This window comes from Corvus hawaiiensis, chromosome Z, assembly GCF_020740725.1.
Source record: "Corvus hawaiiensis isolate bCorHaw1 chromosome Z, bCorHaw1.pri.cur, whole genome shotgun sequence".
NCBI classification, from domain to species: domain Eukaryota; kingdom Metazoa; phylum Chordata; class Aves; order Passeriformes; family Corvidae; genus Corvus; species Corvus hawaiiensis.
Genome location: NC_063255.1, coordinates 2,835,233 through 2,860,925, shown reverse-complemented (window position 1 = coordinate 2,860,925; position 25,693 = coordinate 2,835,233). Strand labels below are relative to the sequence as shown.

Below are 25,693 nucleotides of genomic sequence, written 5' to 3'. Positions count from 1 at the left end.
TTGGAAAAAACTCGTTTTAGGTTCTGATGCATGAGAAGTGTTACGCTAGACAGTAAGCAAACCCATTAAGTAAGAAAAGTCAAGGAAATAGAAAACTAATTTCCTGTCAAGTATTTCATTATTTAAGCACTTCAGGGACAGAGAGAGAAATAGTTAAAGAAAATTACTTTTGGTACATTCTTTTGGTGTCCTTGGCACTTTATATTAACCTGAAACTGTTGTGTGGGTAGAAGAGTGCCTCTGTTAATGGCTAAACTGCTGTTCACTTCAGCCAGAGCAGAAAAGTAGCTCTTGGAACTTGACCTTGCTTACTCTTGCTAGGATGTTTGACATTGAATGTTATTAGTTATATTAGTCCAAATTTGAGGAATGTGCAATCACCTCAGTTGCATTCACATACATACTGTTTTAGCTGGTCACTGAGATATAAGTGCACTTTCTGTAATGTTGCTGAGGCTTTAATAAAATGTAGTAAAGAATAGCACTTTGTCAGCATAATCATATCTAGTTATTAAAGTCTTACGCTTCTGCAAGTGGTTGTAGTAGGCCAGGTACCCACCAAAGCTTCTCTGTCACTCCCCTCTGCAACTGGACAGAAGTGAGAAAATGCAATGAAGGGTTCGTGGGTTGGGATGAGGATGGGAAGAGATCACCAGATCTCTTCACCAAATACTGTCACAGGCAAAACAGACTTGAATTGGGTATACTGATTGAAGTTACTACTAAAAAAACAGAGCATGATGATGAGAAGTAAAATAAATATTAAGAACACCTTCTCACACCACTCCATCCTTCCCAGGCTCTACCTTTTCTCTCTCAGTGGCACAGGGAGTCAGGGGAGTGGAGATCAGTTCATCACATGCTGTTTCTACCGCTGCTCAGGGAGAGGAGTCCTTCCCCTGCTCCAGTATGGGGTCTCTCCCACAGGAGACAGTTCTCCATGAACTTTTCCAGTGTGAGTCCATCTCATGGACTACAGTTCTGAGTGAACTGCTCCAGTGGGGTCTCTTTCCACAAGGTGCCGTCCTTCAGGCACAGCCTGCTCCCGTGTGGGTCCCCCACGGGGTCACAACTCCTACCAGGAAACCTGCTCCACCATGGGCTCCTCTCCATGGGTCTGCAGGTCCCTGCCAGGACCCTGCTCCAGCACAGGCCTCCCACAGGGTCACAGCCTCCTCGCAGGCCTCCACCTGCTCCAGCGTGGGTCTGCTCCAGGGGCTGCGGGTGGATCTCTGCATCCTTGTGGATCTCCATGGGCTCAGGGGCACAGCTGCCTCACCATGGTCTGCTCCAGGGGCTGCAGGGGAACCTCATCTCCAGTGCCTGGAGCACCTCCTGCCCCTCCTTCTGTACTGACCTTGGTGTCTGCAGGGCTGTTCTTTGCACATATTCTCACCCAGCTCTTCTCTGGTTGCAATTATATATGAATGGTAATTTTTTTTCCCCTTCTTAAATCTGTTATCGCAGACGTATTAACATCATTTCATTGGCCCACCCTTGGCCAGTGGCAGGTCTGTCTTGGAGTTGGCTGACATTGGATCTGCTGGGCATGGAGGAAGCTTCTGGCAGCTTCTCACAGAAGCCACCTTGTAGCTCTCCCCTGCTACTAAAACCTGACCATGCAAACCCAATACAACAGTATTTTAAAATAACTTTAATAGTGCTTAATTAAAAGGGCTCATACTACTGAGGTTAGCTATGGCTGTGGCATCAGGTTGTGTGCATGGGCTGTGTTGGCTGCTGTATTTGTATATTATATCCATGTCGACATGAAGACTGAATTTCAAAATTTGAAAGGTCCTATGTTTTCGTTGGCTTAGGCACCTAGAAGTACTGAACAGTTCCAGGTAGGCACATCACACCATCTTTCAGAGCTTCAGACCCAATGTCATGCCAAGGACACAGCTTTAAGCAGGACAGGGAGAGCTATTTCAGGGGTGAGCAACCTTAGCGTAGTTGGCATAAACTGAGATAAAGAGTGCTGGTTGACTAAGGAGTGAGCTTTTCCATGCTTGGAGCACCCCCTGGCTGTGCTGGCACAACTCCTTCTGTGGACACAGGCAGAATTGATCCAGGTTGCAGCTAGGTTCATGCAGGTTTTTCATCATGTTTTTCATGCATGTTTTTCATCATGCCCAACTGCACAAATGCCTTTCTTTCTGGCAGCAGGGTGTGGTGGCTTGGAGGCAGGATGAATAGATGGGAGCTTTCTCTCAGGCTGACTCCAGCAGCAAAACTGACTTTTTAAGATTAACATGATTGTAAATCTGCATGGCTGTTAGTGTCCCACTTTGCCAGTCCATTGGAAAATAATATTGAAGTATATTTTTGCACACTGCTACAATGGGGATTGGTTATTTATATCTTGGTAGGATATTTTAATTGATTTATTTATTTTCACCAAACAGTTCCAACCCTGACTCAGTTTGTTTGTCATGGTGCTAGTAACACCAAGGTTATGGGTTTGATCTCTATATGGGCCATTCACTTAAGAGTTGACTTGATAATCCTTGTGGGTCCTGTCTAGCTCAAACTGTTCTGTGATTCTGTAATATCAAGGAAGATACTTGTGCTTAGTGTTAAGCCAGACTCAGAAATTCAGATTTAATTTGATCAGCATTAAATGTTGCTGTGTGTCTGTGAAGCGTACAGGTCCTATTATGAACCAGGGAATGCCTGATAGCATCTACACATCCCTATCCATTAGACATTCATAGTGTGTCTAGCTGAAGTAGGTAGCCACTGGTCGTTTCTCAGTGTGTGTTAAACAGTTGAATTTCCATCACTGAATTTAAGGTGTGAGTGTCCTTATCCTGGTTTGTTTCCTTACATAGTGGCAGAGTTCAGAAAAATGAGAGCTAGACAAAGGGCATGAACTCTAAGGTTGTGGCACAAAAATCAGACTTAGCTTTGAGTAGGTACATTCTGGTTTAAAATACCCTTCTCCTTAAAAGAATATTTACAACAGGCTTCTCTGAGGTGGAGAAGAGCCTTCAAGAACAGCAATACATGAGAAGAAGTAAGTAGAGGCAGTTTCTCCTTTTGTTGTGCCTCAGTGCTTAAAGTACCTGCCCTAGAAGTAAAATTCCTGACTTTTGATAGATTAAATCTGTTCTCCTTCTGCCTTCTTTTCAATTTTTCAATTTCCATTTAATTTGGAGATATATTGCTTTGATGTGTTTATTTTTGCTGTGTCTGTCCTTCTCCTTACAGTTCTGAAACTAATTTCAGTAATTATAAAATATGGACTCAAGTTCAGTACCAGCAATTATATAATCTGCTTGCACCTGTGGAAGAATCAAAGTTGCTCATGGAATTTTCATAAAAGTAATTTATGCATTTCAGTGAAGCAGCTGATATCCTTGGATAACAGCAACATAAGGTTGTGACCAGGTTTTAACTACTGTTTCTCTTGAATTTTTCATTCAAGAGAAACAGTAGTTAAAACCACTGCTTGCTTAGGTGCTTAAGTAAGTTTCAAGAAAGGTAAAAACAATTTTGTAAGAAAGTTTTTTTGAAAAATATGAAAAATGAAAAATATGGACTGTCAGTTGCCTTTAGGGAAAAAGTGGGAATGATTCATAGTGTGGAAAAAAAAAGAAAAAAAGCTCTGAGTCACGTGTCATGTAGGTAGACAAAACTGGAATTTGATTAACAGTTTCTGTGTGCACATAGACATTTACATCATAAAAAATTGGCTATATTCACAGGTAACCTGGTATCTTAAATTTGGAGAGTGGAGTAGATTAATTTTTGTTGACGGGTAATGAATTTCTCAATTCTAGTATAGATACATTGTGCTCCAGTAGATATGCTCCATAGCCTGTGTTTGAATCTTAAATTGCATATTCTTTAGTGTCATTACTAACATTGTTTCTGTCCTCAACTTTCAAGGGTTTTCTACTGCTGTCACTGAGAGGAATTTTCTTTCCCCGGCATCTCTTGGATCCCTTGAGATTGACATTGAAAAACTCCGTTTTGTCTTTTGTATGATTTAGTTACTGTAACATGACCCTTTTCCCTCACAATCGTGCTTACTTCAGCCTCCTTAAATCCTGTGCAAGTGTGCTGCCCATTGTCTGTGTTTCCTTCTATTAAAGTTATGCTGGGCTAACGGGGAGAGTTGTGGCATGTGCAGTGTGCTGGTTAGCCTTGTTGTCACCTTCCTGTTGTCAGTGCACGGTCTTCTGCAAACAAGTCCTTTGTGCTGTGGAGAGCACAGGCCTGATTTATTTGTACACAACACGTCCCTTGGTGTTCTATTGCGGTTGGCTGTGTCCTTGGCTAACAGTACAGGCCACTCTGTTTAATGTTGTTCCGTTGGGTTTTTTGGTCCTTGCACACACAATTTTGCATCCCTGCTTCATTTACACCAGTATTAAAATAATTATGTATCTCTGCAGTTGTCTTGGACTCAGATTTTACTAGTGTATGTGTGGATTTTATTGAGTTATAGCCTCTTTTTATGATTTATCACATCACATATTAGAGAAAGGAATGATCTGTTTTAAAGTAATTCATCATGTCTCTTTTCAGTGAAAAATTATGAATACTATGCGAGGGTATTTTAAAGATTTATAAAAATACCTTTTTGTCGGGGTCTCCTCCCCCCGCCATGGAGCCCTGGGAGAGGGGCCCTGAGGGGGAGACACGGGGTTTCCCTGCCCCTGCTCAGCCTCGTTCCCCACTGGTTGTTTTGTGTTCCCCTGCGTGGCCAAGGACCCTCGGGTCCCGTGATTGAGCAGTTCCTCGGCAGAGCCCCGGCCATGCAGCTGGGGAAATAAACATCTCTGAAACATCTAGCAAGAATCTGTCCATATATATTTCTTTTCCATGGCACTCCTGGTTTGGTACATCGTGTTACAGTATCCCTGCTGTAACAAATGGTGGAGAATTGAGAGCAGAACGATCCCCGATCCCTAAGCGACTGATTTGTGTGAGTAAACCCTAGAAACTTCAGATTCCTCTTCTTGGTTTTGTTTTGCTATTCCATAACTAAACTATAGAGGAGCCATGGGAAGACTCTTGGCTCTCAGAGCCACATATGGACATTTATCTTAAACTTAAAAAGATTCTTGAACAATGATTTGTAAATTTTAGCTTAATTCAAGCTCAAAAACAGCTGAAACACTTCCTGGCATGGTTGTTTAAGAACTTTTTCTATGTTTCTTGGGATTTAATTCTTCCCAAAGACTTTTGGAACACCGTTTGGACACAGCTAATTTTTGAGTCAAAATCTGTGCCGATGGAAAAATATTTTCGTGAATATTATTTAGTTACCGAGACTGTTGAGCAATGTCAGCTGTGTCCTGGCGAAGGGAAGCCTGGCGCAGGGACCGTGCGGCCCAGGCCATGTGGACAGAGCGCTCTCTGAGCAGCAGCGAGGCAGTTCCCGCGTGCGGGCAGAGCCACGCGAGCCGCAGTGTCGGTGGCGGAGCGAGGCGCGGCGGGAGCGGCGGGACCCGGCGGTGCCCGGCCCCGTGCAGCGCGTGGTGGAGCGAGCCCCGGGAACGCCCGACCGAGAGGGGCGGCGCGCGGGCGGTGGAGCGGAGCCATGCCCAGCCGAAACGCGCGCTGAGCAGGGCGTGGGGGAGTCATTGCTCGGGGTCCGGCTGAGATGCAACGCCTGGCATCGGCAGCAAAGCTGCGACCAGAGGAGGCGACGCACAGAAAACTGAGCGGCGCAGCCCGGCCCGGCCCGCACAGCCCCGAACGCGACCCCGGGAAGAGCGCGCAGGCACGAGTAGCTCCGACGGCCCCAGCAGCACTAGCAGCCCTGGCAATTCCAACACAGGAGCAAGCGAAAGAGAAAGCAAGAATGCAGCGAGACAGAAAACAGCAGCCACTCAGAAAAAGGAAAAGATCATAGTAGCCAAAGTTTTAGGAATAGTAAAGTGGTATAATGTTAAACAAAATTATGGTTTTATAACAAGATGTGACAATCAGCAAGACATATTCGTGCATAGAACTGCTATTAAAAAAAATAACCCTGAAAAATGCATCCCAAGCTTGGGAGATGGAGAGGTGGTGGAATTTAATATTGTACTAGGGAGAAAAGGGTTACAAGCATCGCAGGTCACTGGGCCTGATGGTGTTCCTGTAAAAGGCAGTATATATGCTAAAAATCGTAGTCATGTTAGACAGTATCTCCATTATAAGCCTCCCCTACAGTCTCCCTTTCCTAATCCCACCTTTCCCTTTTACCCTATGTCCTATTACCCCCAGTGTATTCCCAATCTGTTTTTTCACCCATGGTTTCCCTCACAAAACCATGCTTTTGCCAATTGTTTCCCCAAAAATCCCTTTCCAATGCCGAGTGGGGGATGAAAAGGGGGAGGGAAGAAATTAAACCCTCTCCTGCCTCAGTTTCCCCACAAAGCATGCTCAGAGAGTTCTGTCTCCCTTCTGTCAGCCTTAAGATGTTCCAGAGAATCTGTTTGGGCATTCAAAGACTCAGGAGGGTGGCTTGTTTTGTTTTGAAACCGTCCTTGTTGTTTTCAATGTTAAGTTTTACATCTCTTTTATTAAAAATAAACGGGTGAAATGTTGGGGTCCCTTCCCCCCTGCCATGGAGCCCTGGGAGAGGGGCCCTGGGGGGGAGACACGGGATTTCCCTGGCCCTGCTCAGCCTCGTTCCCCACTGGTTGTTCTGTGTTCCCCTGCGTGGCCAAGGACCCTCGGGTCCCGTGATTGAGCAGTTCCTCGGCAGAGCCCCGGCCATGCGGCTGGGGAAATAAACATCTCTGAAACATCTAGCAAGAATCTGTCCATATATATTTCTTTTCCATGGCACTCCTTGTTTGATACATCGGGTTACCGTATCCCTGGTGTAACACCTTTTTAGCGGTAAATTCATGCTCACCTACTTGTGTGTGTGCATACATGTACACAACTTTTATCTACATGGGAAAAAATGTCAAATAGTGATGGTGATGACTTTTTTTGTGTATTTACAAACTATTCAGATACACAACAATATTCTTAAAAATAACCTGCTTCCCTGGAGAAATAATGCCCAGAAAATGAAGCGGTCAGGCTTTAAAGCCTAATTGTGTAATGTGTCATTTATCTACTGTTGTTCTGTGACAGCTGTGGTGTCTAAGTAATGTAAAGTGACCAGGTAGCATGTTTCTCCACAGTGTGCTGAGTGTGCTGTGCCCTGTTGGAATTTTGTTTCAGCTACTTAGTCAAGGACAGGACAGGGTCAAGAATGAAAAATAATTTTAAGTAGTTCTTTATCAAAATACGATCAAACTTAAGCCACAGGGAAAAAGCAAAATTAAATCAGCCTCTAGGGTCAAGCTATGGTTTTGTAGGCATGCTGCAGAATTTCTGGATAGGAGAGTCACATGATTCTTGGTGGAAGCAAAGAAAATCAAGTATCTGGGTGCCTCCAAGCTTTGCCTACAGTAAAAAATGTTTGTACAGTAGGATAGTTTAAAATACTTTTATACATGCAAATAATTATTTTATAACGCATGAGGTTCAACCTGGTTTGAGGGCCAGATCTTGTGGCTAATGGGTTACTGGTGATGTGAAAGCAGGTGCCAAGGTGCTAAAATAACTGAATCTCTACAAAGAAATTGCAGTAAAGATCTCATCAGTTCACTGCTAAAACTTGAATAGTCAACCTGACGAAACACAAGAGAGTAATGGGATGGAGGCCTGACAGATTGGCTATCCTGATGTTCTTGATTGTCCCATGTGACAGTCTGCGTCCCTGAGCAGCCTCTTCTGCTTGCAGTCTTTCTCACTGAACTGCTCACTCTCTGTCTGGGTTCTGCCCTTGTATCCTGCTTTACCTGTTGAACCAGGAACTCCTGGTTTTTGGTGGTGTTTCTGGTGGTTTTTGCAGTGTTTCTGTATACTTTGAAGCAGTAAAGCTTACAGTAAGAGTGTACAGAAAACACTAGGGGAATTTAATGGCTGGAAATGTGAGCTGCTGAAGCAAGGGCGTAGTGATATCTGAGCATCAGGGTGGGGTCTAGGAGTAACTTAGTGTGTGAGTGCAGTAATTGTGTGATTAAATTCTGTCTGTCAGTGGCAAATGTGATAGATGGATATATGCATTTTTAAATCAGCATTGCCTGTGTCTTCTTGTTTGTTTTGTGAACAGAAGTTGCATTCTTAGCGAGTAGAATTATGTCTTTGATTTTGTTCCAGTAAAATTTTAAAATTGTATCACATACACAAAAAGAACAAATGACCGTATAACCACCTGTTTTATTCCGCTGCCTGAGAAAGTACTTATGCATTGAGGAAGCTGGCAGAAGAACATTATGTGGGTAATCACTGCTAGTCAGCACAGCTTGAATTTCTAATAGTAAACTTTGAAAACCTGACTTACTGAAGCAGCTTCTTGTTCACCATTTTTTTCCCCAGTGTCATTAATTTCAGGAAGTTCCGTTTTCTTCAGTTAACGAATGTCTGAAATTTGTTAAAAAGAATTGTTTGTCTGAAAGGAATCGTTCTGATGAATTGCATGATCTAGGCTGCTGTATGCTGCGCTGATGAATTGAGGGGTTTTTTTGCACTGATGGTGCAAAGTTTTGAATAATCTCTTAATCTACAGAGAGAGCTTCCTGAGGCTCCTAGTGTGCAGTTCCTAGTGTGCACAGATATTTAGCCTCTGTAGGATTGGAACCTTGGATTGGGCTTTGAGAAGAGAGTGCGTGATGGCTTGATGAACCTGTGCTGTGCTTAAAGAATTGTAATGAGAGGTGAGGGTTTGGTTTTATGTTGGTGGTTTGGTTTTTTTGGTTTTTTTTTTGGTTGGTTGGTTGGTTTGTGGTTTTTTTTAATGGAGTTTAAAGGTGAGGTATCGACTACAAATAAATGTTTGGTTTTACGTTAAGAAAAGAAGCACTCAGATTTTTCTGCACAATATGTTTTTTCCTCTGGTGCCAGTAGTATCACCTGTATTCTAAGTATCTGCTCTCAGAAAGAAGGAGGCAGTTGCTGAACATAAGGAATCTGCCTGCCTTGCATTTTCAGTTAGGCATTCTGCCATTACACATTTTCCCTTGAAATTTTTCAGTATTACTGCCATTCCATTATGTAAAGTATAGGCTGACTTTCTACACATGTCACGAATCACAATCATAAAATCCCAGTGAGCCACTTCTGTTTTGTCTCAGAGGAGGAGGGAAGTATTTTTTCTCCTCACTCTTTCCTATGAAATACAGACTTGAGCATTTTTTATTACTGTTAGTATTCTAAGCCAGTACTGTTGCTTATCATAAAGGACATTAGTGTATTTGTTACTGTCATAGACAGACTTGTAAGTTTTTAGAGCAGCCAGATGACAGTGTGGCAGCAGGGCCTCTGTTGGCCATAGCTGGGAGTGTAGCCTGCTCTACTGTTAGGTTGTACTGGCTGTGTCTTTTATATTTTGTGAGCATATGGCATAATGTTTGTGGCTGTGGCCATTTTTGCCCCTACCAGCACTCCTGTCTCTATCTAAAACTTGTGAATCCTGTTAGATTCTTTCCACCTTACTCTCTGCTGCCTCCCTTCCCCATGGGAGCTACGGGTCATGCTTACTCTCTTAGGAAGTTTTGTTGACTGAATGCAGTCCTTTGCATGCTCTGTTTTGCTGGAGGTTTTCCATTTGGCTTTCCAGCCTGTGTGTAATGCCAAGTGCCTTCCTTGCAGGTGTGTTCTCTGGGATAGAACAGTGGAGAGCTGGGGCAGAGGTCCTGAATCAGGTTTAGGCTTGCAGAACTCACTCTGTGGTCATAGTTTTCATATGGGGATAGGCATGCCAAGACCCTGGTTACCAAATACTTTGTGTATGGGAGGATGGGCGATGGCTCCTGGGAGTAAACTGAGGGGCAGGCAGCAGGTACAGTTCTTGCAGAGGGGTTGATGGCTCACTGTAAGGCTGGAGCTTGCAGAAACTGAATAGCTCACTTTAGCCAAAAGCATGGACAACAGGAAGGTGGGTGGCTTCTGCAGCAGCCTGAAGAGGAAAGAGGGAGATGGATGGCAGCACGACAGAGCTCTTCTTTTGTAGCTTTGGAGAAGGAAGATATTGAATTGGCGTGATACCGTTCTGTTCCACCAGGGCTAATCAATGAGCTCTGCCTCTGTGTAGTTTTTAACCAGTCTTTGCTCACTGAGACAAGGCAGCAGCCAACCTGGCATTAGCACACATTCTTTCCTTTTATGTGCTCTTCTCCGCTATCTCTGTCCTCTTGTCTTATCTCCCAAATATTGTAGGGTTTCTGCTTCTCTGTCACATTTTTGCCTAGCAAGCCAGTCAGGCTTAGACCTGTGAGGTGTGTTTTAACAGATCTCACAGGCATGTGAAAAGTTTAGAAAGGGTGCTGGGGATAAGTGGATCCGCATTATTGCCGTGCTTGTCTGAAAAGGGTAGCAGATAACTACCACAGGGAGCAAGTGGATCTAAAAGGCTGACACAGGGAGTTTCTTACTTTATATTCATTGTGTGTTGACTGCCACAGTGCAAAAGGCAGTGTAATTGCATATAATCACATTTCCTCAAATCCCAGTGGCTTCACTCATGAATGTTTAGTGTGGTCATGCCCCTAAGCAGTGAAGGCAAGCATGCTGTTTGATACAAACATGCTACTGCAGGTGCTCCTAACATGGGGATGAGTGTGTTGCTGGAAGCAAGTAACTTCCTGCTGTTCTAGCCTGAATGGAAAAGTTCTCTTTAGCCTTTGTAAAAGTTGTGCAGGGAACATAGACATTGGGAATGCTTTTTTCCCCTCTGCTACATGGTACTACTTTGCTGACAGGTGACTGGACACATACCCCACTTCAACACAGCATGTGGTGGAAACAGGATTAAATCAGCCATGTTTACGTTCATGCGTAGGTATGGCCTTGAGACCCAGCCTCATCTGTTCTGTGATTCTTCTTGAGTATCATTGAGATGCTGCTGAAAATGAGCTTTTACAGATCATTGTAGTATTTTGTGAATTCTTGTTTCCTAGATTCTCCTTGGAGACATGTAAAATGTTTTAATTTGCATTTAAAAATATGGCTGTTTTTACAGTTGACATACCTGTCAGAAGTACCAAGAATATACCCACATATATTCAGAAAGCTTTTAGATTCTTGCTCTATACATCACAACTTTGCTGGCTTTTTTTAAAGCCAAGTTTTACCAGTAAGCCATACCAGCAAATGTGTCTTGGTGGAGTGAAAGCATGTGAGACATTGCCACTTTTGAGAGCTTTTTGCTGTGTTGCTTGTAGGGTAGAAACACTAAGCAGGAAATTACACTGGGCTGCAGGTGTAATGAACCTGGTTGACTGGCTTTAGTCATTATTTTTCATTAGTGACCTAGGTGATAGAACAGATGGTGTTTATGAAGTTTGCAGCAGACAACAAGCTGGGAAGAATGCAAGTATATTGGAGAACAGTATGGGGTTCCAAAATCTTTCTGACAACCTGGAAAAAATATACCAAGTAAAATAGAACTTCTTACTCCTACAGAAAATACTCTGCTTTTCAAATGCAAGGTAGTTGAATAGGTGTTAGTTTGCAGAAGAGATCTGTGAGGTTTAATGTACGACAGTTGCTGTTGGAGGGCAGTGGGTATCTTGTGCTGGGAAGCTGATACTTTGAGCTGTAAAGCATGCAGCATTATTCTATCCCACAAGGAACTTACAAGGCCTTATATTGGAGTGCTGTGTGTTGAGGTGGATCAGCTGGAAACAGATGACAACTATCAGCTACTTTGAATATGTGACGTCGTATACGGAAAAATATTTACCATGCTGGGGTTATTTATTTTTGAGAAGGGAAAGCTGAGGGTTGTTCATGAAAGTCTTCCAGTGTGTGGATATCTGCCATGAGTGGGAAGTAAAAGTGTTTTCTGTGTTATTGGGGTGTACAGCTAGATGTAGTGTGTTTAAATTGGAACGAGGGGGATTCATCTCAGACACAGTTGAAGCAGTGTCTGAACAGTGAAGCAGAGGAGTCCGTACCTGGAGTGTTGTGAAATCGCTATCAGTTTTTAAGAACAGATGAGACAAACATCTGACTGGAGCAATAGGGATATTACAGGTATAATGTACCTCTCTTGGGGAAGGAAAATAGGATCGCTTGACTTTTCTAGCTCTCTTTATAAATTGTCATTACGTCCGTGGGATTATATGCCCAAACTTTCTGCTGAAACTTGATTCCATATATTAAGTGTCTGCTTTCATGGAAGAAAATACTGTCTCATGACAGACAACATTAATCATTTGTACTCTTCTGTAATGACAGAATTCCCTGTAGAAATGTTTAAACAGCTTTACGTAAGCATAAGACAGATCAACAAAAAGGACACAAACTTCAAACTTCTTGAGGCTTATTTTTTGGGAAAGACTCTTTCAGCTGCTCACCTCCATTTGGAGCACTTGCCTGCTGCTGTTTGTCTAATGACAAGACAAAGAGAGAACCAAAAAGACAACCAGAAGGTGAACTAAAAAAAAAACCCTAAAAATTGAAGCATACATGCAGTAGCCTTACAGAATTGTTGGGGAGACTCTTCTGCAGGCATATGTATATGTGTTCGTGTGCATGATAGGGCCTTGATAAGGAATCAGTTATCAACCAGCCAAAACAGAGCTTGGTAACTGTGTAGGTACATATTAGTTGTTGAGAGATGGGTGTAAGGTTTTGGGAGAATCCAGCTGCAGACTGGACTATGGAATAATGAAATTTCCTGTTTGTGCTTAACTTTTTGAAGGAGATATTCAGATACCATCATGATCTTTAAAAACTATTCAATAGATGGTTTTTATGTTTTCGAGGTTTTTTACATTTTCATTCTTTGGATGAAAAAGTACATACAGGAAAGTTAAATGGCATCAATTAGCACTGAAATATAGCTTAAATGAAGACTAGATAAACAAATGCTCATTAGAAGCCTGGGTTTGGCTTATCCCTGTGTAACAAGGGTCTTGACTTTAAAAAGAACAACTGTTTAAACCTTGTGTAATGTAGAACTCTTCAGAAAGTAGATCTACTTTTGCCTCTAATTTTTTAATGCTTTTTTTTTCCTTGAAAGGCAGTGCAGATTGAGACCATAATTATTACTAACATCTAATTTCTCAAGCTTTTTACAGTTTTAGTATTAGCTTAAAGTCCTTTGACATGAGTATTAGTTAAGCTATTTTTATTGCTTCCTAATTTTTGTTTTAATTTTTTTTTATTCTTACAGCATGTGAAATATGCTAGGAGATAGTCCAAATCTGAAGTAGCCACTTGTCTTGGTTTGAAAGACAGTTGTCTGCTAAGGAAAGGCAGGGGCCCCCCTTGGAATGGCAGATGCAACCCCCCCCCTTCCCTCCGAGTTATTATAATTTTGAAATCAAGAGGCTTTCAGGCAAAGATATGAGGAACAGGAATAACAGTTCTTTACTATTATATATCTATATGTATATAACAAGGCAAACGAACAACAATAACTATGGCAGTAACAGCGAACAATCACAAACCCAGCCCCAGCCTTCTCGGCTGTCGGGCCCTTTCCCCTCGGGTGCAGTTCCGCTCGCAGCCGGCAGGGGCGCTGGCGGCTCCCGGTGAGCAGGGCAGGTGCGATGGTTCCCCCGCGGCTGCAGGGGGCGCTCCGGAGCGAGCTCGGGGAGCACGCGGCACCGGTGCCCTGGGATCCCGGGAAGGGATGGGACAAAGGCTTCACAAACCCCTGGGCAGTCGATCCCGGTGTCCGGCCGGACCCTCGGGAACAGCAGGCTGGAACAGCAGGCTGGAACGGCAGGGACGAGCACAAATCCTGGGTGGCAGACGAGGTGTATCCAAGCGGGGAACCCCCCGGAGGTCTGGGCAGGCAGGGCAAGCAGGGCTACAACGCGGCAAAGGCTCGAAGCAACGGCGGGGCAGGGTGGCCACGGCCCGGCTCCCAGCAGGGCAGGGAAGGCGGGCTGGGGATCCTGGGGCTTCTCTAGCAGAAGGAAAAGCAGCCCAAGAAAGCAGCCTCCCTCTCTGTCCAAATGCTGGAGACCGACTGCCCACACACCCAGGTGAAACAAAAGAGTAGCCAGATGCGCCCCACCCCGTAGCCACCTCTTCTGTTTTTCTTAAGTACCCAGCCATTTGTCCCCCTAGCACCATGTATGGGGAAAATTCCTTTAAAGGAAAAAAAAACCCCAGGAGAGCTCCTATAACCCCAACACTGCTCTGGGAGTTTGCCATTAAAAAAAAAAAAAAAAAGCAAAGGGTGTGCTGTGCCATTGTATTGATTTTGTATGGAATGTTATTTTTGAGCTTTCAGAGGCAGGTGCAAAAGTGATGCTGCCTTGTTGAGGAAGATGGGAGACTGGTGGAATACGAGGAAGGCTACTTTAACAGATTGATTTAGATGGCACCTCTTGCTGGTGTCATCTATGGTAATAGTTCAGGTGATATTTAGACAAAGAATAGAGAACTTTTCCTCTCGTTTTTTGGCAGGTACCTTCATTATTTTTATGTGTCTTCTGAGCTCTCAAAGTTGCAGGACCAGTCAATATGAGTCCTGTTTTAACTAAAATGCATCTATTCTGCACACAAGGAGGCTATCCTGGCTGTAAGGAAAGTTCAAGACTTTAACCTGTTGAAACTCACTGTGGAAGAATGGAAGTGAGTGATGTTGCAGACAGATTTTGCTGGATCTTGGCTGGTCGATCTTTATTGATTCCTTTTGTCTGCAATATTTTTGGATCAATGGTTTTAGTTAAGATTTTCAATGTGACAACCCGTTGCTGGCTTAACTTACTAAGGAGGTCTACACAGCAGTTCTATTATTTCTAATGTTTAATTAACATTGCTAATAAACACATTCTTTTGATCCATTCTGTTTTTTAATACAGACAATACCATAGAGATATCAGCAGAATATACAATTAATTTATAAAAAGTTATTAAAACATATTTGAGTTTAATAGACTGCTTTTTGGAACTATAATTTTAAAACAAGTCCCTTGCAGAATAGTGAGAGTTAGAGCCCTGAGTAGACACTGGCATGTTTTGCAAGACCACTTAGTCTTTTACTGTGTATTTCAGTGACACATTAGTAAAATGTGTTATTGTAAATTGCTTACTGGTGTCAGATTTATGGATATGCCTGTAAATGTCAATAGATCCGTGATGTTGAAACTTAACAGGACTTAGGGCTGTATGGGTTTGTCTAGTGTGTCATTCTGTCGTGGCGTACCAAACAGTCATGCCCCTACTCTGGGAGCTCATAGTGCTATGTGCTGGCATGTATTGAACACAGATAACCCAGGGACATACAGGTTCTACCAAAGTCTGCCCATTGCCCTGCAGTGACAAGGAATTTATTTCTGCATGCCATGCTGAGCCCATTGTGCAAACTGAGCTTTTGGGTGTGAGCGAATGCAGACACTTTCTGTCATTCACATCCACTTCCTCCCTTCCCCAGGGAAACCAACAGGACAGCCAGCCTCCTCCTCGTGATGTAATCTGACCAAGATGAAATATTCCTTGCAATTGCAAATTGGGCAGTTATTGTGAGTTACAGCATATGAACAAGACATACCAGACAGGGATCTAAGGAAAAGGATTGCTTTCACCATCTGGTATTGCTTCCTTAGCTGTGACCTCTCTCAAATACTTGTGGGGAAACTAGGAAGTAGCCAAATAACCCTGAATAAACTGGCCAGTTAGATCAATATGAAGAACACTTTCTGGTGCTTTCTGGCAGATAGCTAAAGGATGAGGTTTGCTTTATACACGTTGTGTTGGTCAGTCTATTGACTGAGGCAAAGGTAACAAATGGGAAGATTTGTATTTCAGACATTTTTGTGTGTAGTTATAATACGCCCAGCCATGCTGTGTTGATAGAATGCGAAAAGAGGTTGGGTGTGTGTTTTTTACCCCATTTATCTTGTGCTGTGTTTTGTGTCTCACTGATGCCAAGAGGCAGTGTTGCACTCAACTGCTTCTGCATCATTCCTGCTAGAACTTCTTTATAAACTATGGTGCTCAAAGTGAAGCAGCTGTGCTTGCTGGAAATCCATGAATGTCTGAGTGGATGTGCTAAACAGATTAGATGACAGAAATTCAGGTGAAATGATCTTTCTTTTAAGGACTATGACAGAAAGGTGTCATTATTCTTTGAGAGTTGATTACTAACCCTTGAATACCTTTGGAAAACATTAGCCAAGAGGGTATGCAAGAACCAAAGGATGCACTGACTTGTTAATTATCTTAGTGTAATTGTTGTTAAATGTTACAGAATAATGAAAGCCAGTGGCATCTGCACTGTTAATGGTATTATTCTGTTACCAAGGGGAAAAAGCAAGAATAGTCAACCTCTGCAGAAGAGAGGGCCTTGAAAGCATATAATATTAACAACTGTGCTATCTTTCTGGTTTGTGTTTCAAGAAAATAAATATTCCTCTGTGCTTTTCTGGTTTTGCTGGGTTTTAATCAGGTGTCTGAGATTACCAAACCAGAAAGACCTCACTAAAGATGTATATGAATAATGTGAGCCATGTTTTCTTATATTGTACTTTTTAAATTGCTTTTCAAGCTCTTAAACTAGCTAAGAGGATACCAGGGTTTGCATTTGCGAAGGAATACAATGCTTACAGTCCTTCAGTTCTGTTAGTGACTTTTTGTTTGGAAGTCTTTCCAGATGAGAAATTTTCTTTAACAGAAGTTGTGTCAACATAGGCAGCATCTGCCAGAATTTTCAGGTTAATCTACATTTAGCTTTTGTAGTACAATAAGCCTTCTTTTTAACTTCCGCTACCTTCCTCAACTCTGTGTTGGTGAGATGAAATCTAAGAAGTGCAAAATTAAGAGCAAACAGATGTTTTGATCAAAGTTGAAGTCAGCTTTTACTTGCAAGGCTTTATCTAGTTAAATTGCTGCAGTTTTTTACCCCCAGATGCATGAAGCAGATCCCGCAAAAACTGTAAGACTGCAACAGTGAGAAAAATTTGGTCTTGTACTCTGGATTCATCTCTCTTTTTCAGTAAATCACAGTTTTTTACACTTCTGTCTGGATCAGGCAAAATGTATAGGAGAAGAATTTTCAAACTCAGGCTATAGCTCAATCTCAGTTTAGAATAATTTACCTTTTATGTAATGTGAGGTGCTTGCATGAGTCAGCTCAGGAAAGATTTATCATGGTCACAAAAGAGCCCTTAGATGCAATTGTTTAAGTGCCCATACCCAACTGCCAGTCCCACTCCGTTTCCTTTTAGACAAGACAAGCTGTTAGTCTTATCTTCTGCAGGTAAAATGAACTAAATGCCCAACTGTTATGTTTCACAAAGTAGTGTTTAGTGACAGACTACTCCTTTGCATGTGGAGGAAAAGACAAACAAAAAAAAGGCCTTTGTTGTGGACTTCTGTTCACCTCAGCATTAAAATTGGCCTTATGGAAGTAGTGTGTAAAATTTGTATTGCAATTTTGATGGAGGCATGCCTTCACCTCCAGAGCTTGTTCTTTTGCTGTTTTGTTTACAGAAATACTTCTGGTGCCGTCCTGATTAAGTGGAGTTGGCTGTCCTCCTCAACGTGTTAATGCTGTCTCCTATTCTTTGTGCCTTTAATGAAAATATAACTATTTTATAGAACAACAAATAGTACTTTGGTGTTACATGTGCATGTGCTTACATAGCTAACAGAATGGAGCACTAAACTAAAGGTTAGTATGCACAAAGTTAAACCCTTGAACATCATTTAATGCTTAACTTAAACTGTACATATCTGGTGTGCACACAGTCACAGTTAACCCGTCAGATTTTTCTGTCTCCATTAGAAACAGAACTTTTCAGCAACTGAGGAAGTATTATGTACAAAAGATATTTTTATCACGGGATTTTTATGAGAACAGATCTTGGTTTGAGAGGTGCTGAGCAATGGGAATAGGGAGCTGCCTGTTCTTGGTAGCAGGGGGAGAGCCAGGAACCTGTGTCTGTACTATCCCATACTCTGTTACTCTCATGTTGAATTTTTGTTCTTAAAAGGTTGTCTCCAAACTCACAATGAAAAGGCATGGGCAGCTTCACTGGATAGTTTGAGTGTCAGAGTTGTTTGATTGTTGGACAGTTGATTCTTCTACTGTGTTTTTCAATTTTGAGAATATCTTCAAAAATTGATGTTTTGCTTGTGTATCTGAGTAAAATGTGAAAAACCTGTCTGAAAGTGCTGTTCAGAGTTGGGCACCCAGCTGATCTTTATGCCCTTGCACATCTTGCATTCACCCATTGTGGTCAGCGAGCCTGAATTTAACTTCTTAGATTTCATTCTTTCTCTTTCTTTTGGGAGGTAGGAGAATATAGAATTACCGAGATTGCTTACAGGATACTTGCTGGGACCTCAAGTTAATATTCAGAATCTAGGTGTCTGTTATGTTTTAAAAATTCAAATGCATAGTTCTGTTTATCCTTTAGGTTTGTTTTCAGTGTCTTAAATGAAGGCTCCAGGTAATACATAACATAAATTTAAAATACCTTTAGTAGAAATATGTAGGAGACATAAGAGATGTAATTGAGAATTTAATAATTCTTTTTTAATGTGTGGTTGAAAAAGCAGTCAGGTTCACCAAATCCAGTTCAGCAGTTTCCATAACTAGAAGATTTCCCTCTGTGTCTGAAACCTCGTACCTGTGAGCTCACTAATTTCTTCCAAAATTAAGCTAAGGACCCAAAAAGCAGCAGCTTCATCTGGTCCTGTATTTTGACTCATCTGTAGAAATTGCACAGAGCAGGTCCAGAGCTCTGGCAAAAAATAAAATAATGTGGTTGACTTTATTATATTGTGTACAGGAAATGTAGGTGGGTGAGATAAAAGATTCTAGCTCCTAAAGTACTAAAAATAAGTACTTGCACTTTGCTTTTCCTGGTCTTGTATAGAGCATTGAAAAATTGCTAATCCTCATGAAACAATTCACAGTATTTGTTTTTTAGAATTGTAATCTCAGAATAAGAGAGAGTACATAAAAGAGGAATATAATTCAATTATACCCAAAATCCCACATAGCAGCACTGATCTAAAACTGTATAAAGTGTTGTGTAGTCATTTACTTTTAAATGATGCTACCTGTAATGCTGAAATTAATACACTTTTCTGCAATTTCTAGGTTTGGCTCTCACCCTTAATATAAACTATAAATGATTTCCCTTTAAAATTCAGGTGCAGATGTGACAGAGAACTGAATGATGACTTCTCCTTTTGTATTAACCTTTGTGTTACATGAATGTATTTGTTCTCAAAAGCCTTGGCCATTAATTTTCTCCATTAAAGGAGAAGCACCTATTTTTCATTCAGCAGTTTGCTGTTCTGTTACTGCAGAAACTGTTTACCGCGGAAAGGGATAATGTGACTTAAAGAAGATGGCTCAATCCTATTTGGCACTATCGGAGGGGGTGGCGGATGTTGGACATTTGCCGAGAGAAACTGTGTTAAGCATAGCGTCTGTTTTGCGTGGTGGGCTGGCGTAGCCAGGGGGACCACTCCATCCTCTGAGGTGCAGCCTGTGTGTGTCTCTGTGTGTGTGTGCGTGTGCCGGCGCAGTGGTTGCTGCTGCGGAATTCCGGGGATGAATTACTTGATGTGCACAACTGAAGGTGCCGTTCGCTCCACTAAAGCGGTGCGGCGTGTGCTGCCACTAACCTGAGAGAGGCAGCCTGCAGCTCTTCGTGACAGCTCGAGGTGGAAGGACCCCAACTTGCGGTCCTCCCCCCCTCTCCCAAGGGATCCTTAGTCCATTCCTTTATAGTGGTTCATTTGTCTCTCTATCATCGCCAGAATGCTGCCCGTGAATGTGTGTCATGATTTCAATAGAGTGTGGTAACACATAACAGCAATGAAAGCCCAGCGGGAGAGGCTACAAATTCCAGGGCTGACCTTGGAGTAAGTATTGTCTGTCTTTAATATCTTAATGGTTTCTGCATGATACTGGCTTTTGTGCAGTCAGGAGCTTTTAACATACGTTTGTGCTGACAGCCTGGGAGCACTGCAGCTCCAGGTTGAAGGAACATGTTTTCAATGCATTGCAGTTGGTTTCAGCAAATGTGTGAGCCTGGAGCCAGGATATTGCAGTGTGTTTGGAAAAAAAGCCTTTCTGCATATTTAAAGTTACTGAATCTCAGTGCATGAAGCATCCTGTCAGTTTGTAGGGGAAGAATCTGTCAGTAGGCCACGGTGTCTGTCTTTCTCTTCAGCTCTCTGTTGCTTTTTGTTTATCCTGGTGCTGCCTTTTAGAAAGGCCTCTTTCTGTGCTGAATAATAGAGAGCACTGCAAGAAATTGAAGCATTATAAAAATGCTGTTTGTGAAAATTCATCAGGAGCAAGGCGTATTTTACATACGTAACTGCACTAATGACCTGTATTGACATTCTGGAGGATTCCTGATAGTTTCTGCAGTAAGTATGTTTACCTAATTTAGCAATGTGTTTACTTGTACTTGCTTAAAACTGATTAACTAATTTGTGTGCTTTCAGCTATTTAGAGAGTAGCTAAATGAAAACGTGTAATTTTGATGTATAGTGATAGTAAGTATAGGCTTTTCTTCATAAATGCCAGCATATGTTCATCCAAGATACGTTAGTCAAAGCCAAGTTTTTATTTCTATACATACATACATACATACCTACCTGTAGTCTACACTAACATGTCAGGTATGTATGTATGCATGTTACAGCCACCATGGGAACTTGCTAATTTTACCTAGGTAAATTGATATGGTTACGTCAGATCCTTTAGTATTCCCTGGGACTGCCCCATTCTTGCTGGATTAAAAAAAAAATCCAACAAAACCCTGAATGCTGCAGATGCATGCGGTAAAGTTATTTAGCTATGAAAGGTATTACCTCAGCATTTGCCATGTGTTAAAGAGAGGGCTATAGGTAAGTGTGCAGCGTAGCAAATAATTTATTCTAATAATCAAATGAAGGTGACAGAGCACTTTATTCCAAGGAACAAATGTAGATGTCATACTGGTTCCCCAGAACTACATTTGTGAAATGTCTCAGAAATTCTGCATTTCAGTCAGGCATCCTCTGGTAAGAGCAGTGTGTGTTAGCTGTGGGCAGGCTAACCTCTAGATATTTTTCTGAAAAAACTAGCATTGCTAATTTCTCATGAGTTTTGGAGGAGGGGTCTTATCAGAGATCTCATTAAAATGGTTTCCATGAATAATTGATAATTATACTTTTTTTGAGATGTGGCAATTTAAATATTTTAAAATCAATCTTCACTGAATTATGTAATCATCATGTGAGAATAACATCACTAGCTGCAAAGGACGAAAAAGGATTCATGTTTTTTTAACGTGTGTGTGTGCTTTTGTAATATGAGGTAATTGTTTACTTCTTCCTCCTTTTTCACACTAACCCAACATAATTACACTTGCTTTGCCATATTTTTAAAATATTTAAAACTTACAAAATTAATAGTTACATTTTAAATTTAATATTGATCATTGTTTTGCTGAAATGTTGTCTGGATATATTTACTTTTTCCATATATTAGAATTTCTTTTGCCATCACCCTTGCTACTTTTTGAACTTGATTTACTTGTAGAGAAAAGAAAATATCATATTTTGGTTGCTGGCACATAATGATTTCCATAGAGTCATTCTCTCATGATTTGCCAGAGTTGAGTCAATGCAGACTTAAGTCATGTCTCCCAAATTGTTAATTGCAAACATTTAAAGAAGAGCATATCTGGGGGGAAAAAAATCCAATTTGTTCTTGCACCCTGAGTCTCATGAATTTTCTTTCAGTAAAGTTTAAATGTTGGGACTAGAATTATGTTGTCTCCCTGAGAAACAAGTACAGTCTGTCTACTTTATATTCATTACTTGCAAAAAGCTGTTTGAAAGAATATTAAATCCAAAATAAAGCATTCCAAATTTAGTAAGTGTGAGAAGTAAGGCTGCCTGTCATGCACTGTGATAATTTGTTTTAACAGGTTTTTGTAGGTCTTAAAAAAGCAAAGCTGAAGAGCAAGTTCTGTAGAAGAACTGAATTGACACACCAGTATCATCGCTTGGTAGGAATTTTTAGATCCGTAGTACTAGCACATCTGATACTGGATGCCCTCAGAGTCTGTGCTATTACTGAGACTCTGATGTGTTACAGTAGTGAAAATGAGGAAGAATATGAGTAGCTACTAGCCAGTGCAAGACTTCCACTTGCTGTTTGTGAGTCATCCACTAGAGGAAGGGCGATGTCCTTTGCCATCGGGTATCTGTAGGGTTTGTTCACAGCAGAGTGAATTAGGGATCTCAGTATGGGGTTTGAAGTTAATATATTCTTCTTACTCAATTCCAGAGTTGCTTTCTTCATCTACTTTTAACTATTCTGGCTTTAGGAGATTTCTTGTCCCCAGTTGTTACTCGGTAGCAGTCCCCTTGCTCTCTCTTTGCTGCAGCCCATGGCTTTTGGCTAGCTGGTGCCAGTTCTCTTCTTCCTCCACCTGGACTATCTTTGGATCAGTTCCAGCTTCCCCTTGCTGCTTCTGGTCCTGATGGAAGCTGGTGGTGGTCTGCATCACCTGCCTCTGTCCACATCTTACCTTGCAGTGCTCCCTGGAACAGCAGTGCAAACACTGACGGTGCAGCACAGGATCGTTTCCCAGCCTACAGTCAGTGAGGGCCAAACTGACACATGGACAAAAGGGGGACAACTGGGGACAAACTACCAGCTCTGCTGCACCAGATCAACCGGCAGTGGAGATGGAAAGATAGTGCAGATAAAGCGTAGAAGTACAAAAACACTTTTTATAAGTCTGTACTTTACCGATCGTACAGAAACAATGATCCTTCCAGTGCATGTTGTGGCAGGTTAGTGCAGTGTAGTACAGATTGCCTCAGTGGAACAGCAGAAATCTGTTCGTCCACACCTTTTTTTGCAGGCCTGCATGGGCTGACTGGTATTAACCTGGGTTCAGTTTAGCCATTTTCAGAGTGATATATTGAGCCATTGGCTCTTAATGGATCTTTTCAGCTTAAAGGTACAGTCGTGCTAGCACAGGTAGTCTGCAGCTGAAAACAAACTAGTGTGTTCTCAGCTACTGGTGGTGCTCTTCTGTGTGCCTAATTCAGAGATCATGAAGGCACAGCCAGCAGCCAGAGGAATTCACCCGTATGCAGTAGCCTTGTCAGAAATTACCAGCAGGCGCATCCTTGTCTCAGTGTGCATGTTCCCTGCCAAACTTTGTGCCCTCTCCAAGGCATCTCAAAAAGGAAAAGTTGCGAAAATGTGCAATCCCAAAACTGTATTCCTAATCTCTTCTAGAAGCAGTAGTGCTCTCCTGCTGAAATGTTCGGAAAAAACCTGAATCCGGTACCCACCTTGAAAGATTTTGAAGGCAATGTATTAAAATTTGGCAGTGTTACGCAGTTGAAAATATGAACTGGACCTAGCTGTGCTTAGCATATTGGCCATCTGCATCTCCACAAGACAGGAGTGCTAGCATTGGCTGGCTGCAAGAGTCTGGTACAAAGCAGAACAAATCTTTATGAAGATGAGCTGAAAAAAGTTCCCCACAAGCTTCTGCCGTGCTCAGTCTGCGCAGGGTATTTTTTGTTTTTGACAGGTAGCTAAGGAAATTGCAGTGAGAGGCATGCTATAAGCATGCTTTTTAAAAGAAGCTTTTGTGCGAGTTTTATGGGGAAATGTGCATATGATAGCATGAGTATATTTTAAAATAGCATCTCTGAAGTCTGGCAGTGGCCAGCTGTTTTATTGAGAAACCTTTTGAGTGGAGATGCACTTGAGGCAACTTCTTGAAGACACCTTTGAAGTCAAATGCTCAAGTAAGGGTTTTATGGATGAATCGTTTATATCCATATTTGATTACGTAGAAGAAGAACTTGGCATTTGTGAGGAAACATTTCATAATGAAATTGCTGCTAACTGGAGCGCTTGTAATTTTTAGTAAGTGTGCGAATTTTAGGCTCTCAGACCGGAAATTTTTTATTAAAATTTTCATATTGCTGATGAAGTTTATCATCCGTTTTAGTTTTCCTTTTGTTTTAATAAATCTTATTTGCATATAAAAAACTTAAACCCCTCTCCCCCCCCAGATTTTTTAAGAGGAAAAAAGCACCCCAGTTACATATTCTGTTTGGTTACATGTCTAAAACAAGTTACCATTTTTCACCACTCTTGGGACTTTGTACACAAGTATTGTTCCTGGAGGAGGTCTAATGTAGTCAAGCATATACATCAACTCCAGTTCTCATATTTATTTTTATTTATATCAATTTCATCTTAAGTCAAAACCTGTGTGGCTACTGTCAATCACTTCATTCAGGAGGATGGTCATGTTTTGGTTCTAACCAAAACTTCTTTCATAATTCCTACACTAAAACATGCGACTCTTGCTAAACCTTCTGTTCACTAGAGATGACATTATTTTAACTTGCAGTCTCACCCCAAGGAGCCTGAGCCCAACCCCAACAAGCCCCTGCAGTCCATGCAGTCCTCTGTTCGCTTTTCATTTTTGGAGGTAAGCAAGTAAACTTCCATTGTTGATGTTTTCTTCTGCATCCAAAACCTAATGATCAAAACATATTGCAAAAGGAAAATTGAAAAAAAAAATTAAGTATGTCTCTGCAATCCAAAATACGTTTTACTTGACCAGCTGCTGTTCTGAAGGTAAGTATTTTATGGAAAAAAACCCAGGATAGTCCGTATTTTGAGACCTAGTACAGAGACTTGAGATATTGATGTGTAATTCTGTGTTGCTTTGACTGCTTAGGAGTGTATCTGAAATTTTATAGTTTGCTTCCTGTGATCATACCTCAGATTGCATTCTGTTGTGTGAGAAGTTTAAGGTGAGTTCAGAAGTGAGGGTGATTCATGAAACACGTGGTTATTTTTTGCTTAACTGAGGGTTAATAGTGTGCTTAGTGAGTTGAGTGATTCAGAAGATTGGTAGGACTGTTTTGTCCTCAGGACTAGGAGGATTTTAAGCTATACTTCTATTTCAGTAATGTTCTAGATAAGCCCTTACAGCCACATAAAACATCCTTTTCACCCACTTCTTTCTTCTCCCAAGTTTTTTCATAAGAATAATTTTTTTTGGTACTTGTCAGAAAGGTAGTTACCTTCACGAGATCAGAAAATCATTAAGTGATAAAAAATACTTCGTAATCCTTCCTTTTATGTAAAATTTTAATAAATAGTAATTGATGGATATTTCTGATACAGAAAGACTTTTTTTTCTTCCTTATTTTCTTTTTAATGCAGAAAGTTAAATTGCTTGTCAGGGATCTCATAGGTGTCAGTCACTGAGATTCTGCTCCATAGGGAAAGTAGTTTTTAAGATGAGTTACTAATAAATTATCAATGCTTCATGGATTAAAAAAAAAGAAAATCAAACCACTTCTAATTTTGGTCAGAGGTCTCACTTGTTACTGTGAGAATTAAGAACTACCATGTTGATAAGTGACATAATAAAATAGATTTGTGCTTTTTTGGTGCCACCTCTTGAACATGGCGTGGCAGAGGAGAGAATTGCTTGGATGTGTTAATCTGCTTCAGTGTACTTTAAAGTTAAAACCAAATTAACAGGTGAGAGCCCTTCTATCAAGGTTTTACTTGACACTGAAAAATGGAGCAGTAACTTAAAGTTTTGCTATGTGTTTCTGAAGAAATATTGTAGTTTTTTATATATTTTGTTTTATTAGGGAAGAGATGGTATGAGAATTCTTTATTTGTGCAATTTTCAATATGATTTCAATA

General features: G+C 41.4%; 1 protein-coding gene across 7 annotated transcripts in view; it reads left to right on the top strand.

Moving 5' to 3' along the window:
- Positions 1-25,693, top strand: part of MAST4 (microtubule associated serine/threonine kinase family member 4) — a 286,033-nt gene that overhangs the window by 135,845 nt on the left and 124,495 nt on the right. Inside the window, exons 1-2 of one of the 7 annotated variants that reach the window (XM_048291033.1) lie at positions 19,513-19,848; positions 24,375-24,455. The exons of 5 other annotated variants lie outside the window; for them this stretch is intronic. In XM_048291033.1, the coding sequence (XP_048146990.1) occupies positions 19,802-19,848; positions 24,375-24,455 (128 nt within the window). In that variant the 5' untranslated portion in view covers positions 19,513-19,801. Of the gene's footprint in view, positions 1-19,512; positions 19,849-24,374; positions 24,456-25,693 lie in introns of those variants that run through there. One more of the 7 variants, XM_048291037.1, reaches the window with a different exon arrangement.